An 18,391-nucleotide genomic window follows, 5' to 3' on the forward strand; every position below is an offset into this window, starting at 1 on the left:
ACTGGTGATCAGAAGGTCATGACTCATGAGTTCAAATCCCACCTGGGAACACCGCCACTAGTGTACCCTTGAGTAAGGCACAGTAAGTCCTGGGGAGACTGTCCCTGTAATCTCTAATTGTAAGTCGCTTTGGATAAAAGCATCTGCTAAATGGTATAAATGCAACAATATCTTCACAGCATTTCTCATCTACAATACTGTATCTCCCTCATGTCCCATGTATAGTAGTCGTGTTACTTGCAGTTTGTGTGGGCTAGAATTCTAGACGCTATAATATGTGTGTACTATTTGTATTATCGTCCTTTTTATCTTGTTTTTTAAATTGTTTTATTTTTTGTTGTAAAGCACATTTTATTGCATCTGTGTATGCAATTCGCTAAATCAATACAGTTTTGAAGATTTGATTTGATTCCTGTGAGAAATCTCAGAGTAGCCTCTGTCCTCCAATGCCTTTTTTTTAATGAATGATTCCTTATTCCTGACCTAGCTGTCCTATGTCTTGTGTGGTCCACCAGTTATGAGCAGTCCCACTTCACGGTGAAGCTGTCCCAGCGGACCGGGCTGTGGTGGATCGGGCTCCGGGCCTCCGGCGTGGCAGGAGGCGTGGACTACATCTGGGACAACGGAATGGCCCTCACTTTCACACACTGGGACATGGGCCAACCTGGTACGCTCTGCAGTTAGGATGTTGGCCTGGACGACTGACAGACCTGGGTCATATAGTAGGCCTAGATAAAATGCTAGTATAAAAAGAGCTTAATTGATTAAAAAATTGAAAGCTTGATTAAGCTTGGCGTTTACAATTTTTTTCGGGGGGGGGGTGTGTGTGTTATTCAGTTGGTTCTTCTGTCGTAGGAAAACAAAATCAAGCACAGCACTTAGTGTAAGTACTTGAAAGTCTTGAAAGACACATAGGTGTCTACCTATCTACCTAGGTCTATCTGTACATCGCTAATCTGGGAAGCCAGAATGTCTGATTTAGTGTCTGATTAGCACATTGCAGTTGTATGTGATGAGTTGGTGAAGTTGGTGAAACATTGTCACCATGTGATCTTCCAGACAACCAGGAGGGAACCTGTGTCGGCATGACATCGGGCAGCAGCGGCGGAGGGTTCTGGACTAACAAGGCGTGCACGGAGGAGCAGGCCTTTGTGTGTGAGAAACCCAGGCCCGACATCACCCCGCCCACCCCAGCTCCCACTCCTCCCCCATCACAGGGCTGTGCTGAAGGCTGGACAGGCGAGTCCTACTTCAGGAACTGCTACAGGGTAAAAAGATGGCATTATCACACTACTATCCTAGCATTATCACACTACTATCCTAGCATTATCACAGCATTATCATTGTAAGGCATAGAATAGAATAAGGAATAATCCTATCATTATCACATCATTATCATAGCATTATCACAGCATTATCCTAGAATTATCACACCACTATCCTAGCATTATCACACCACTATCCTAGCATTATCATAACATTATCACAGCATTATCCTACCATTATCATAGTATTATCACAGCTTTATCATAGTATTATCACAGCTTTATCATAGTATTATCACAGCATTATCATACCATAATACGGCATGAATGTCTACCAGGGGAGGCTGGTGGAGGTAGAAATTTAAGGACGGGCTCATTGTAATGCATAGAATAGAATAAGGAATAATCATTATCACAGCAGTATCATAGTATAATCATAGCATTATCACAGCAGTATCATAGTATAATCATATCATTATCACAGCAGTAAGTAGCCATGAGAACCGATGGTTCTCTCAATGAGCCCCTTAGGGGGCCGGAGCCTATCTCCTGTTTCCATAGCGTGAGGCAGCTTGATGTACAAGTACACCCCCTGGACACGCTGGTATGTCACAGTACCCCAATCCAACCCTTAATTCTGAGTGCCAAGCAGGGAGGCATCGGTACCTTTTTTTCTTTGGTATGACTCGGCTGGGGATCGAACTCACGACCTCCCAATCTCAGGGCGGACACTCTAACCACAAGGTCACTGAGCCGTATCATAGTATGATCATTGCATTATAATAATAATAATAATTCATTACATTTATATAGCGCTTTTCCAAGGCTCAAAGACGCTGGTCTGTACCTTATTATCACAGCAGTATCATAGTATAATCATACCATTATCACAGCAGTGTCATAGTATAATCATAGAATCACAGCATTATGTTGTAGCTCCATGGTGACGATGTTTACGTTTCTGTTGTAGTTGTTCACTAACATGGAGTACTCCAAGAGGAAGAGTTGGGCTGCAGCTCGTGACGACTGCGTGTCCCGAGGGGCGGACCTTGTCAGCATCCATAGCGCGGATGAGGAACGCTTCCTGGCTTTGTACACCAAGGGCACCAGCAAGTGGATTGGCCTGAAGAACAACCCCACTGAAGGAGGTGTGTGTGTGTGTGTGTGTGTGTGTGTGTGTGTGTGTCTGTGTGTGTGTCTGTATTGTAAGTCCCTCTGCATAAGAGCATCTGCTAAATGACTAACATGTAAAAAGTAAATGTATTGTTTGTGTGTCCACAGAGAAGTCTGTGTCCTAAAAAGTGACATTTCATTGACTCTGCTGTTCCTAGATTCATTGTTATCACAGCACCTTCTGACATCCTCCTCCAACCCCCTGCTGTATGTCCTATTCCTAGGCTACCAGTGGAGCGATGGCACACCAGTGAGCCACACCAACTGGGGCAATGGGGAGCCTAACAACCACGAGGGCCGTGAGGAATGTGTGGAGATGATCAGCAACCACAACGGAACCGCCTCCTGGTGGAACGACCTCTATTGTGGAGCCCACCAGGACTGGATCTGTATGATTACCAAGGGGGATACCCCCATCGTTCCCCCTGTACCCCCACCTCCTGTCCCAGGTAACTATCCCACCCTGTCTTCCCCCCCCCCCTCTTCCTGTACCTGCTAGCTATCCTACCCTTCCCCCTCTACCCCCTCTTCCTGTCCCAGGTAACTATCCCGCCCTGCCCCCCCACTTCCTGTATCAGGTACCTATCCCCCCCAGTGGCAGTGGTAATTCTTCGACCCTGAGAATGACCATTTCTCATCATCCTTGTATCTTCTCTCAAGCCCCTGAGTGTGGCACCAACCCTGGCTGGAGGCTGAGCAACAGTGTCTGCTACTACCACAACGACACGGACCTGGTGGACTTCCACACCGCTAGGACCCGCTGCTACGCCGAGAAGGCTCAGCTGGCCTCCATCTCCAACAGTGCAGAACAGGATTACATCAACAGCATGGTACGACATGAATGTCTGAAATTGAAGGACGGGATTGCATTGTAATGCGTAGAATAGAATAAGGAATGGTAGCAAACGAGGTAGAAATCGGACAACGAGCTCATTGTAACGTATGGAATGGATTGAGGAATGGTATCAAACACATGCATTACAATGACCCTGTCCTTTGCGCTGGTGTGTCAAGTCGAGACACCCATTTGTGCCTGCCGCACAGGATCTTAGGCAGCAATGCAGAGATCTTAACATCAGTGCGGCAGGATGGGCGGATTATATGTGGCGCGCGGAGTGGGAGGCAAACACCTCCAAACTCCGCGACCACATCCCAGTCGCCGGCCCTGAGCCCCTCGGGATGGACTTGCCAAGGCTATCCTGGGTGAGGCTCAATCGTCTCCGGACTGGCGTCGGGCGTTTCCGCTCATCAATGCACAGATGGGGCTTGGCCCCAAACGCGTCGTGCGAGTGTGGCGCAGAGGACCAAACCGCAGACCATGTTATCCTGGATTGCCCGGTGTACCACCCACCCAACAGGATGCATGGTCTGTCGGTATTAGATGACGAGACGATGACGTGGCTTCTGGAGGGGTGTCCAGAAATATAGCCCGGGTGAGCCCTCAACCAGGTCTCGGGGTGGTAAAAGGGTAGCTCCTCGGCCCCGAGCCTGGTGGAGTGGAGAGGAAAACAACTACCCATATGCCGAAGAAGAAGAAGAAGACCCTGTCCTGCGATTTCTGCCGTCATCAGCTCTTTTTTGATATATATATATATATTTATTTTTACACGCGTGTAGCCATAAGATCATCTTACATCCATTTCAAACGATGGGTGAATTAATATCTTAGTAGTGCTACAAGGGTGTCAACAAACTTACCACTGACTTAATCACCTTAGACAAAGTTAGTTTGTGTGTGAGTATACTGAGGCCTGCATAGACATTAGGTCTGTTACATGGTTGGACCTCCAATCAGAGTAGTGTTTGTGAACGAAGAGATGATTCCCTCTCAGTGATGATGATGTGTGTTCATACTGCAGGTGGGCGCAGGAGATGTGGATGCAGCCTGGATTGGGATGTGGATGCTTGGGGTCATAGCAGGAGAATACATGTACGTCTATTTTGGATTGAGCCCCCTCATTTTGCTATACTTAATGATCTGTAACATTAGTCATAACCTCTCTCTTGCTCTCTCTGTTTTTTCCTCTCTGTCTGTCCCCCTACACAGGTGGGTTGACCATTCCCCTGTCACATACGTTCACTGGGGTCCGGGAGAGCCCAACAATGCTAACGGGGAGGAACAGTGTGTCCAGATGAACAGAAATAAAGGTACTGTACTGAGCCACAGAAGTGTTGCGGAGCGGAAATAAATAATTGATAAGCATGTTTCAGTCAAAACCAATGCGTGATAGATTGAAATAACTGTTGATATTGTCATAAGAAGTTTCATTCCTTCTGAGACATTTATCATCACAGACTATCATTACTAGCCTTCAACAGGATAATAATAATAATAATAATGTTATTATGATTGTATATATTGTCATACCATCTTAAAATGTAACGCAGAGGGGCGGCTGTGGCTCAGGAGGTAGAGCTGGCGTCTAATGATCGCAAGGTTGGCAGTTTGGTGGTTCGATCCCTGACTGGCCACGTGTCTTGGCAAGACACTGAACCCCAAATTGCTCCCAATGAGCCGGCTGGTGCTTAGGAATAAGCCGCTATATAAGTGCAGTCCATTTACCCTTTAAAAATGTATCCATTGTCATTGCAATGCTTCTTGTCTCCTGCAGGTGCATGGAACGATGCCAACTGCGGCTGGGAGGCCGGTTATGTGTGTAAGAAATACCTTGGGGAAGATCACACCCCTCCTCCCCCAACCCAGGCCTGGGTGGGCTACTGCCCCGACGGTACAGCAGACTCACCTTCCTCACTCTTAAAATACAGCCATCCTTCCTTCCTTCAATTAATCACAGATCGTACATGACTGGATTGGTCTCAGCAAGCCTTTCACTTCATGGCCAATCAAGTCATGTCAGATCAGGGAAGGAAGGAAGGAAGGAAGGAAGGATTTTTAAGACTATTCAAACTGTGTCCTTTTGTTAACTCACTAACTGCCAAAGAATACCAGAACACCACCTAGAGTGCCAAGTGTTTTATGTGGTGTTTACCTAGCAACAATAAAACCTGGTGTCAACTGTTCTCATGTTGGGCTGTTTCTAGGATGGATGCTTTTCGGGAGCAAGTGCTTCATGTTCAAAGGAAAAGAGAATGAGTTCAAAGCCAACTGGTCCTTTGCCCGGAGCTGGTGCAAGGAGCAGGGAGGCGACCTGGCCGTTATCGACAGCCAATACGAGAACGGTAAAGCTACAGTACAGAGACAACTACAGCTGTGGATCTCCTATGCATCTTCCATGTATTTTTCAGGGACCGTGCAAGTTTCAAGTTTATTGTTACATCCCATTACACAAGTATAAGAGAGTAACATTCTTAGGCTTTGCAGCAACAAGAGAAATAAAGTGGCAGTAGTTAGAAAAAATAAAAAAAACGAATAAGGCAATCATCACAGACTGATTGCACAACACACTGTAGGCTAACGGTTGCACATAGCTTAGCATCATAATTAAGTTCTGATGTTCCTGTACGGTTCCTACTTGTTACTATAGATCTAGAGACTCATTCCCAGACACTTCCGCCTAAATGTGCGTGTCTAGTGGACCAAAGCGTCAAACTTGGCCGTCATTAAGCCAATAGAAAGAAGGTTAAAAATGGATGGCATAGCCATTGGCTTTTCGTCATCAATTCATCAAAATCTGCAGGAATTGCGTGATGCAATCATGCCATTGTGGACATCAAAAGAATATTTCCAACATCTTGCGGAATCGATGCCGCGAAGAATTTAGGGTGTTTTGAGAGCAAAGGGAGGCCCTACCCAGTATTAGTGCAGTGTTCCTAATAAAGTGTTCAGTGAGTGTATATTCTCTGTGGTGGTTCTTCACGTCTCTAACCCTCTCCCCCTCCTTCCAGACTTCTAGCTACAGATCAAACTGATTAGATAGGTATATTTGCTGTGGTGGTTTTACACCATATCCCTAACCCTCTCTCCCCGCCTCCAGACTTTGTGGCTAGCTACCTGAGGGATCTGCGGCTGCCTACGTGGATCGGCTTGTCTGACATCTTGGTGGAGAACCAGTATGCCTGGAGCGACGGGGTCAGTTCAGTGCTGTACACCAACTGGGCCCAAAATGAGCCCAACAACCATGGAGGAACGGTGAGAACATTCACCATACTGTACTGTCCTTTTCTCTCTTGCTCCTGCACTCTCTCTCTCTCTCTCTCACCATACCATCCTTACAATTAAATGCACGAGAAGGTAAGATTGGTTGATGAACAGCATCATGTTTCATGGGAAGAAGACAATAGAATAGACACAAACACAAAAGGTTTAACTGTACCGTCGTGCCCCCCCCAGGAGGACTGCGTTGCCATGACGCACAACCACCTGAAGACCGGGAATTGGAACGACGATGCGTGTACTCAGCAGCGCAGCTTTGTCTGTTCCAGGATCAAATGTGAGTCATGTGTGTTTAACCTCAGTCAACAGTTTCAACTTTTCACAGTCACTAGATGCTTGTATTGAGTAGGGCACCTGTTACATTTCCTGTCAAAGTACAGTACTTGCCTCAAAACTATTGTTGCCATTGCCCTTCCACATAGACAGTTAAAGGGATAGTTCACCCAAATTACAAAATGTATTAGAATATTTCTTTCCTTGTCTTGTCAATAGCCTATGGGCAAGGGCTCCATCCTTGCCTATAGACCACTGACAATGGAAGGAAACAGATATGTCATTTTTGTAATTTGGTTGAACTATCCCTTTAATAATTGCAAACGTATACAGTATAAAACAGCCTACTTTTAACAACGATGTGTTTTCTGTATCACACAGCCAGCAGTATCCCTGAACCGCCCAACACAAACCCCTGTCGCGAGGGGTACGTGTCCTGGTACAAGAACTGCTACAAGCTGGTGTTGGAGCCTAAGACCTGGGATGCTGCCCAAGTGGCCTGTGAGTCGGAGGGGGGCAACCTGGCCAGCATAGACACGGGCTACGACCAGGCCTTCGTGGCTGGGGCCGTGCTGCAGGGCAAGGCAGACGCCTGGATCGGACTCAAACGCCAGGTACCCTTCTGGACTAGGCCCCCTACTCCACTTGTGTTGTAGAACAATGGTGAAACTCAATTAGTACTGTATGTCTTTAGAAAGCAATTAGTACAGTACTATGTACTCTAATTACATGTTGAGGCGATATTGTCGCCAGAGCAATTTTGTTACTATGACAGGTTACAGTAGATTACTGAAATGATCGATAGAGCATCGATGTCTCTTGTTTTGATCATGGGAAGACTCCATAGTGTCCTTGGTTGATGGTCCGTCTATGTCTGTCTGTAGGCTGACGACAGTTCCTACAAATGGACAGACGGCTGGCCAGTGTTCTTTACCAACTGGGGTCCAGGAGAGCCCTCCAACCACGCAGGGGAGGGCTGTGTGTCCATGCACGCCCCACTGCCCTTCCATGGGACATGGAACGACACCGGCTGTGATGTCGCCAAGGCCTCCATCTGCAAGATCTCCACAGGTAGGTAGAACAACCGGACACTGGTTGCACGAGTTGAATGACTGAACCACAGATCTTCGCCTGCCATAAAGATATCTAGGAAAGACAATCGGCCAATGATCTACATCTAGTATAATATATTTACAAGGAATAACCTCATTTCAGCTCAAACCTCCACCTGCTACTATAGATACTGTAGGTGTTCTCTGTTGTGTTTTACAGTTTCATCTCGCACAATTGTTTTATTCTCCGTCATCCCTTGCCACTCAAACGATGTTGGAGGGTTGGAAAGCAAAGCAGCACTTTATTTGTGTCTTTGTGAGCCTGCGACGTTTCAGATCAATAAAGTTCCTTCGGTTCAATTCAACATTTGAATTGTCGTCCCTCCTCAGAGACCATTCCTCCGACCCACGCCCCCGGCGATGGGAAGTGCCTCCCAGGCTTCCTACCTTACGGCCGCCACTGCTACCTCATCTACAATGGCCAGAAGGGCTTCTCGTGGCCAGACGCCAGGCACTACTGCCAGCAGGTGAATTCAGGTGACCTGGCGTCCATCCACAGCCGGGCCGAAGTGGAGTTCCTCAGGAACTTCAACCACACCAGATACCACAACGTCTGGATCGGACTGACCCGGGACGGCAACCGTAAGGACCGGAGTTGTACTCTGATCTTATCAGCTTGACTCTGATTTCCAAGTACTTCGAACACTACAATGATATTGAGGAGAGTCAGTGGAGGCTGGTGGAGGTAGAAACCGGAGGACAGGCTAATTGTAATGAACATGAACACACATGCATGACATTGAGCCCGTCCTCTGATTTCTACACCATGAAGAGTGCCTGGTAAAGTAATTCCAAATTGACCCCATCTCACCTAAGGGACTCCTGTAGCCCTGAGAAAGATTGGATCAAGGCTTAAGCAATATGGAGGTGGCTCATCTTGCCCTCTGATTGACTGAGTGGATGTCACTGGGGTGTGCCTTAACACCTATTCAATCCTCTCAGATCTAAAGGGCCCAGTATTTCAAAACTTTTAATCTGGATGATTCTTTTTTTGCTATCCAGGATCAGATCGAGCTGGCTGATTTCCCCTACACTACTCAAAATGTGCCCGATAGATCTGATCCCGGATCGCAAAAAAACAATCCGGATCATTCTGATCAAGATTAAACGTTTCGAAATACTCAGCCCAGGAGTGGCCTGGGGAAGGGGGGGGGGGTAAGGGTAGGGGGCTAGGTGTTGACTTGTATTAACTCCACAGTTTCTTCACTTGAGTGTGTACAGTCTGACTGTTCGCTGATACGTGTGTTACTGTTCCCAGTTGGTTGGGGTTGGTCAGACTTGATGTCAGTGGCGTTCCTGAACTGGGCTCCGAACGAGCCCAACGATGCCTTCCACCCAGGGGCCGTGATGACGGAGAACTGCGTGGAGATGTACCCCGACGGGACATGGAACGACAACAACTGTGTGCAGTTGAGAGGCTTCGCCTGCCAACACCGCCAATGTAAGTCTGTCTACCCACAGCTGACAGACAGACACAGACAGACAGACAGGACAACTCAGCCCACAGCTGAGACAGACAGACAGGACAGAGACACAGCCCTCAGCTGATAGACAGACTCAGCCCACAGCTCAGACAGAGACACAGCCCATAGCTGATACAGACAGACAAACTGACTCAGCCCACAGCTGAGACAGACAGACAGGACAGAGACAGCCCACAGCTGAGACAGACAGACAGACAGGACAGAGACAGCCCACAGCTGATACAGACAGACAGACTCAGCCCACAGCTGATACAGACAGACAGACTCAGCCCACAGCTGATACAGACAGACAGACTCAGCCCAAAGCTGATACAGACAGACAGACTCAGCCCACAGCTGATACAGACAGACAGACTCAGCCCAAAGCTGATACAGACAGACAGACTCAGCCCACAGCTCAGACAGACAGACAGAGACAGACTCAGCCCACAGCTGATACAGACAGACAGACTCAGCCCACAGCTGATACAGACAGACAGACTCAGCCCAAAGCTGATACAGACAGACAGACTCAGCCCACAGCTCAGACAGACAGACAGAGACAGACTCAGCCCACAGCTGATACAGACAGACAGACTCAGCCCACAGCTGATACAGACAGACAAACAGACAGGACAGACAGCTGGTCAGACAGGCAGGGCAGAGAGACAGACAAACACAGAGGTTAGGTGTTGATACCTCTCTTCTTCCTCCCTCAGACTACACCACTGATGATGGTGGCGGCATAGTCATCCCCACTGATGCCCCTCTGGCTGGCAGTAAGTTTGCCCCACTTCAGTTACAATGTGACGGCAGCTGGTGAAACTGTTCGGCAACCAACCAAATGTGCAGACTTTTATTCTGAAAAATGTACACGTTGTTGAAAAACGATGACACGCGCGCTAGTCAAGCTAATATTGTTTTGTGAGCCTGCTAACAATGTAAAGTAGTGTTATAGTTAACTAGGTAGTAGTGGGGATTACTCACTTTGCATTGCAATATTTTGGCTTGACTATCGAGTTTCATTGATGTTGAAATGTATTTACATTTTTCAGAATAAAAGTCCAAACATTTGGATTGGTTACCGACTTGCTCCCCCTTTCACCAGCTGCTTTCACATATAATTTGACGTATTGAAATAGTTTAAAATTGAATTTTTACAGTAAGATTTAAGACATAGGTCATTAAATTATTCTTACTGTCTTGTCTTTAACAGATGGGGGAATGCTAGCAGGGGCCATTATTGGAGCCATTGTTGTTTTCACCTTGATATTGGGACTGCTATACTACGTCTTCACCGTACGAGGAGTCAAGGTGCCTTCCATCAGTTTCCCATCAAGAACCGAGAAGGATGTCGAGGTGGTAAGTGAGACTTTGCTGAAGTTAAAAAGGGTTATAAAATGTATTTTTTAAATATTCATTTGTGTTTTTCAGGGATGGGTGGGCTTGGCCTCAAATTTGATTGGAGGCCCTTTTTTATTACATTTCTTTTTCATCTATTTTTATTGTATAAAGGGAAAAAGGAAAGTATAATACCCAATATGTATCTAGCTGATTTACATGTGACTGTGGTGATGACAAGGGATTCATATTTTAAGATTTACTGGAATTTATATAGAACTTTTTGTTCTTCTGTTTCAGCCTACTTTCAACAACCCCAACTTCGCAGGGGAATCTGAATCATAATTTATCGGACTCTGTCTGGGGTTCTTGTATATTGGCCAAATTTGTTTTAAAATTGAGTTGAATGCTACAATTCATGAAGTCAAATTCTTCAGAATATGTTCTCTTGTAGGTCTAGTTCTCTATAAATCTGTGGATACATAGTTCAATTATTATCATGTTGAATATTTGTTTGAGATTGAAGATGGTTATACTGTAAATACTATAATGCATTGGTAATAAAAATAAAACTAGAAAAATAAACAATGGAGCCTCACTATTTATTGGTGACTATACACCAATACAGTTCTACACCTATACAACAGTTCCTCCCTTTGCCAGAATACATATATTTAGTACAAAAGGTCACTATGAACCGATTACATTTTAAATTGATGATAATGCAATGTAATGTAGACTTTCTGGAATAATAATTCACAGTCGGCACATTTTCCCCAAAGTTTATTGCCTCTGAAACATTTTACACTGCAGAGTTCTGGTCTAGGTGGCAGAAATGTACCGTTCAACCAGATATTACATATTTCAACAATTTATCTTCAGCTAAAGCGGCCAAGCTACAAAAGGTCTGCAAAAAACAGCTTCTTTGGAAAAAAGGAACTTGTCAGAGTAAAAGAAAAGCTAAACTCATTGCCAATCAGTCTTTATACATCTCTGTACATTGCAGCTCAAACTATTTACATATTTTCACAAGGCAAAAAAGTTTAATTACAAAACATTTCTGCACATTTTCCCAGTTCATGACTGTGGTGATGATGACAGTCCCTATTAGTGTGAGATCATATATCTATGGACAGGAAGTATCACTTTGCACACAGAATACCTACAAACGAAGCGCAAAGAATAAAGGTTGAAATGAAGCGTGGCGATAAAGCTTCAAAATAATATGAAAGGACATGTAACATGATATAGAAGAAACCAGAGAAATTATTTTTTTTGTAAGTACAAATGTCGAATGTCATCTCAAACAAGACATTTCATGTGCAGTGTTGACATCCAAGTTGGGAAACTCGAAAGTATGATAACTTACAAAGCAGTCTACTTTGGAGGAACGAAATATATATATATATTTCGTTCATATATATATATGAAAAACAACAAACCTAAAAGCCATGGTACCAGTGTACTCAATTCATACTTTTCATTTGTGATCAAATAAATACATAAACATTGCTCATTTCATATTTGTGATTCCGTGTGCAGCCCTTTTATGTTTGTACTCCAATAGCTATACAGCTTCTTTTTTTTCCAGTGAGCCCCAATTCTTTATTACAGTATAGCAACAATAAAACAATTCTAATAACTAATGGCACAGATTTCGTCAATCATAATCTAAAGGTCTTTCATCGAAAACAACGTTTCGTTCTTGTTATTTTCTCAATGTAAGAAATATATTGTTTAGTCTTTTGTCGCTGTTTTATTGCTCAGAACCAAAGTCTTACAGCAGTGAGAGGAGAGACTGATGCCATGGGGCCAGTCCTTCTTAACAACTCAAAGTCGTGTTTTCTGTCTAACCCACAGGAGAACACTGAAGGAAACCGCAAAAATACTCAAAGTGCAAACGATACACATCGTTAGGCCATTTCTCTTGCCCTAAGCACTGATGTGTTCGTGTTGAATAACAGGAAAGGTTGGGAAGAAAAAAGATCTGAATATTCATTTGTGTAAAATAAATGTAAAATAAATAAGGAACACTAGTATTTTCTGTCAATAATAATATGTGTTAAACAATAAATAACCAATGATGTCATCAAATACATGTTTGTAATACCATCAAACCCCACCTTGTTGAAATCAAATGAAAAGATATGGCCGACAGGAACCGTGATATCTTAAAGGGAAATGCTTGCATCCTAAAGGCAGTAGTGTCAATGTATTTTTTGATCGCCATTACTACACAGCCCTGAACACGCGCAATCAAGATAAAGTCTATGATCAAATAAAAACTCATTTTCACATCCGCCCTATTCTCCAAAGTGCACTCATTCATTCCACTTCAGAAAAGGGTGAGTGGAAGAAACATGGTGTGTACTCTCTAGCCCAGGCTACACCACTGTAATGCGTTTGAACCGTCCCAGGGGAGTCAACAAGTACACACTTACGTAGGGAAGAAGCTAAATTGGGCTCATGTTTTCTTGAGTTGTGTGGTCGAACATGCTGTTTTAAGAGGCACTCACGAATAATGGGCACTAAATTCAAAGGTCAGTAGTAAGATTTTAAGCCAATCACTTGCCTATTCACTCCTATGACCTAAGGTAAAAGTTTTAACGACGAGAAAGCAGCGATATTTCAGATAGGTTTTTGAAATTACTCAGCCACCATGGCTACAGATAGTCCTGAGGGCTCTTGTATGCACTTACAGGATGTGACATCACACAGGATGTGACATCATCAAACATTGTCAGTACTCGCTCACAGGTTTCCAGTCCTACAGTGCATTTGTCCAACTGTCAAGGCTGTTAGCATGGGAAGGCCTTATTCCTAACCTGATCAAACACGCAAAGACGTAAGCTATAGGGGGGGGGGGGGGGGGGGCTGCTAAGTCTCAAAAAGCACCTTTTCACTGAATGAACCTTCTTAAAAAACTTCATCTTCACAATTCATTGAAGTTTGTGGGCTTTTGCTTTGCTTTTGCTATGATCTAAAGAAGACAATGATACATTCAATGAGCATTTTGTTTGGGAAGACGAGCTTAAGTCTCCATTGAACATCTAAGGCACAATGTTTTAGTTTCTACTCAACAACGCCAACCTGTGTATTAAAAGTGGGAAGATACACCGTTTGGGCCAGAGTGATAGAACAATGTCTCGTCAGGGCCGAATCCTAACTTCTGCATGTCTCAACAAGACTTATAGTGACCTGAAATCACTTAATGAGATTGTGAAGTCACGTAAAATCACGCATTGATGGAAGTCAATGGAACATTATTGTGCGCAGATCTCACTACCAGGATTCACCCTTTTCATATTGCAGTCCTTAAGAATACCCATCTACGCTACAGTCCTCATCCTCAGCCAGACTGTTCTGCTTCCCCCTGTCCAGTCTAGATGAGGTAGTTACTCCCGTCTTAATGCGGTACCAGGACTACCAATCAAACTCTACTTGATCGATTATTTGGCTTATTATCAAATGGTTGGATGTACAACGATTACTGATTAAGAGGAACAATCAAAGTAAAGCAGATCTTCTGACTGAATGAACATAATGGACCCTGTACTGGCAGGTACATACCATCTCTTTGGAGGGGAAGGGGTGGGTGGGCGTTCTCCATGATGAGTTTTGGACTAGTCTGACGTCGGCGTGGGATGGGAAAACCCTTTTTAGTTCGAGGCTTTTTCAGTTGGGCAAAGTAAACATTGGCCAGGACATCGGTTCATGAAACAAAACAAATGCATTCAATATCAACAACAATATATTAATAGTGATAATGATAGTAAGAAAGATCATGATGATAATAAGGCTAATAAATATGCTTTTTTTTTCGTCGTCACTGCTTTTGCATTACCACAGGTGACCGGAGACCAAAGAGCACATTCTTCAACCATCATCCCACAGGGAAACAACCACACTCACCCCCTGACAGGAGATACAGGGGAGGGGGGGGCTGCTCTTGCTTGCTCTGAGGAGCCAGTTTTGTTCAAAACAGAATAGTCCCTCGTTCAGCTGCCCCTAGTTCTGTACATAGCCTCTCTCGGTCTGTGGCGGGGGACACACTTCCATGCGGGACTCTCGATTGCATGTAATACAAACCCTGTAAGACTTCAAAGGTGAGAGAGAGAGTGTGTGTGTATGTGTGTGTGTGAGAGAGAGAGAGAGAGAACTATGGACGACACCAAAACAGCATCTTTGGGTGCTGAACACAGTGACGCAAGGCCTCTGTGGACTTTCAGTTTCATAGGGTGTGTGTGTGTGGGGAACCAAAAAGTTTAGCAAAATGACTTGGTATCCATGTAGTAGACAATGGTGGGGGGTGGGGGGGCTTGGACTCCTGCTTTCCTCTGTCTGCTAGGTGAGGATAATGCTTTGTCTCTGACAGGGCAACGATTCCAGTTCATCTCAATCAAGAGCCAGGGAGGGCAGGGTTGGGTAGTGTTGTGGGGGGGGGGGGGGGGGTCACTGGGACGCGCGGGCGTCCATCCTGAGCCAGTGGAGACCCTGCCGTGTGTAGCGCACCAGCATGCTCATGCTGGAGGTGAGACTCAACGGGCCCAGGGCTGAGTCCAGCTCCGACAGGAGACCTGAGGACACACACACACACACACACACACGCTAAGATGGAGTACATTTATATGTTCACTGTTCATCAAATGTTCATTAATGTTTTCACTTTAAACCAACAGCTTTATTTTCTTATGCACAGAACAAAAACAGTTTGTCTAACCACAATTTCTAAAATCGCCGTCATCCTGACCTCTAGAGGTGACATACAGTACTACAACTGAACTAGTGTGCAGCAGTGTTTCCCTCCCTCCCTCCCTCCCTCTCCCTCCCTCTTACTGCTGCCTCTGTGGGCCAGCTCGTCCGCCTGCTCCCAGATGTCGTGGGCGCTCAGGAAGAGGGACGTGATGTTGACGTAGGAGGACGCCACCTGCTGGATGACTTGGGGGATGGCCACGGTGCTGCTGGCGCTGCCCGCCGAGCCGCTGTGGTTGGAGCCCGGCCCGGAGCTGCTGGCCGTGCTGGCAGGGGAGGGCATGGGCGACATGGGCGAGGGGGTGCCCGTGCTTCTGGGTGAGAGAGGAGGAAGGAGGGGTGCACGAGAGGGGGGGGGGGGGGACATGGACTAGTCAGACAACACTTTCTAACATACTGCTTACATGACTCATCCACAGAAAGCCTTGAAGATGATGATAAGTTGATGCGTTGAATTTGGTGTGTACCCGTTGCCCACACTGGCACTCAACAATGTTTAATTGCCCACCGTTGTTCATAAAGCATTTATACAACATACTTCTGCTTCAATGACCCAGCAGCAAAAACAACACTAGTGAGTTTTAATAACTGGTCCCAGGTCAGCTTTAAGTAAAGACACAGTGGTTTCGGCTACAGGTTCTGATAACTGGTCCCACATCAGCACTTACTTTGAAACACAGGGGGAGGGAGCCTGGGCTGACTTCGAGGAGGTCTGGAAAGGAACAATCGTTGACATGATCTAAATCAGTAACCCGATCAATGTCTCTCCTTTTTTTTTTTGCCAATGGATCATTGATTTGAAACTACACACAACTTAGTATGTCATTATCGTATTTTTTATTGGTTTTACAAACCATTGTATTATTGTGTATTGTAACCATTGTGTGTATTGTGTTTTTGAAGAGGAGACCTTGTGGTGTAAGCCTTTCATGGTACTGTACTTTGTACCCAGTACATTATGACAATAAACTTTGAACTTTTGAGCTACACATACAGGATTCCAGGAAAACTACCTTGAAATGATCGGTGAGGGTCCTTGAATACTTAAGTGCAGCTTCTCGCTTGTAGCGGAACATGGCCATCTGCAGAAGGGACTGGCACTTCATACTGGGACATAAACAACAACAGCAACAAACATGTTAGATTCTCATCATACTCAAGTTCTCTCAGATATAGACTGTCATTTAACATTAAATTTGACTTGTATTAACGACCCCTGTATATATATATATATATATAGAGAGAGAGAGAGATTTTTTTAAAATTAAAAGCCAATATGTGTAAAGGTTTAAGTAAGTAAATCATCCCTTTAAGAACTATGGGAAGCCATTTTGTAACAGAGGCAGAAATCAGAACACGTGTGTTTGATACCATTCCTTATCCCATTCCATGCATTACAATGTGCCAGTCCTCGGATTTCTGCCGTTGTCAGCAGCCTTACCATAAAACAGTAAAGTCCTTCTCTGTAGTGGGGGAGGAAGGGTCCATGGAGTTCTTCAGCTTCAGTATGAACCTGACCAGAGAAATACGTCCGGAATGTAAAGACAAAGATAGACCAAAACAAAACTAGACTAAAACCTTTACTAGACCAAGCACAGGAAACATTGAAAAGGTCAAAGGTGAGTTTCACATCCTGTTCTAGATTTGTGTCTAATATAACAGACAGGCAGGCAGACAGACAGGCAGACGCACAGGCAGACGCACAGGCAGACGCACAGGCAGACAGAGAGGATTGGTGACAATAGTACAGCTAGGAATAAGTTGTGGTGGTGGAGAGGTTGCTCTAATTAGCCTTTGGTCTCAGATCACCCCAGGGGGGTAAGTCAGGGCTTCATTCCAACTGATTTTAATCAGTTACTGCCAGTAAATGAGAGCTTCATTGTGTTCAATGGACTACTGGCTACTGAAACTGATGGGATCAATTGGGTGAAAAGCAGCAGTCGCATTGAGTTGTATACAAGCCAAATGCAGACCTTGATGTGGTCGAATCCCTCGGGAGTTGTCAGTACAGGTTTTTTGTTTTGTTTGCTGACCTGATAAGATCCACCGTTTCGGCAAACATGGTATACGCCGACTTCGGGGTCTGGGGGTCGGTTTCCATAGCGATGCCACTCTCCACGAAGGACATGGCAGCATCTAGGTAGTTGATAGCTTTACCCACCTTATCTGCCTGGAGAGAGAACAACATCACCCACACACAGGCCTTGGGTTAATAATAGCCACAGAGCGTGTCTGGTGTGTGTGTGTGTGTGTGTGTGTGTGTGTGAGAGACAGTGAGAGGGAGAGAGAAACAGTGAGAGAGAGAGAGAGAGAGAGAGAGAGAGAGAGAGAGAGAGAGAGAGAGAGAGAGAGAGAGAGAGAAAAACACAGAGAGAGTAGACTGAATGAGCGAAATTGAGTACAGTAATTATTACCGTAATCGTTGCATCAGCTTTGTGCTTCAGTTTTTTGGCTTCCTTCATATGATACTCCACTGGGTGCTGCCTGTGGATGAGGTCAATATTGGTAGACATTAGGACACAATACTAAATATTATACAACCGGTGGTTTGGAAATCCCATTGTTACAGTCTATCCAAATTCATAAAATACCATTGTTTAAGTCGCTACCTAGCTGTTTTCACCATGGTGAGTCCCTAGTCACTAGAAACCAGTTCTGGAACCATCAACCAGCATTTGGATAGCTTTGATTAATATGGCATATAGAGGATTCCTATCTGGAAGTCGTGTTCTAATCTAAGATGTGCAAACTGACAACATGACAATAAGAATCTAGTATGTGTGTATAGGTCAGCTTCCCTCTCCCTTATGTGGAAAAGGACCACCACCACCACCACCCATTTCCCCACAACTTTGTGTGGGTGTGGAGGGCAACTGCAGTGTTTCTAAAGCTTGATAC

The 18,391-nt window shown here is 45.0% G+C and overlaps 1 protein-coding gene across 2 annotated transcripts in view; it reads right to left on the minus strand.

Moving 5' to 3' along the window:
- Nucleotides 1-11,528: 11,528 nt before the first annotated feature.
- Nucleotides 11,529-18,391, minus strand: part of aff1 (AF4/FMR2 family, member 1) — a 37,381-nt gene continuing 30,518 nt past the window's right edge. The window contains exons 13-19 of one of the 2 annotated variants that reach the window (XM_080530060.1): nt 17,908-17,977; nt 17,527-17,663; nt 16,935-17,006; nt 16,507-16,600; nt 16,162-16,205; nt 15,578-15,804; nt 11,529-15,318 (exon numbers count right to left, since the gene is read on the minus strand). In XM_080530060.1, the coding sequence (XP_080386186.1) occupies nt 15,194-15,318; nt 15,578-15,804; nt 16,162-16,205; nt 16,507-16,600; nt 16,935-17,006; nt 17,527-17,663; nt 17,908-17,977 (769 nt within the window). In that variant the 3' untranslated portion in view covers nt 11,529-15,193. Of the gene's footprint in view, nt 15,319-15,577; nt 15,808-16,161; nt 16,206-16,506; nt 16,601-16,934; nt 17,007-17,526; nt 17,664-17,907; nt 17,978-18,391 lie in introns of both variants that reach the window. The other variant, XM_080530059.1, reaches the window with a different exon arrangement.

The sequence above is a fragment of the Nansenia antarctica genome (assembly GCF_963989245.1).
Source record: "Nansenia antarctica genome assembly, chromosome: 4".
In the NCBI taxonomy this organism is placed as follows: Eukaryota; Metazoa; Chordata; class Actinopteri; order Argentiniformes; family Microstomatidae; genus Nansenia; species Nansenia antarctica.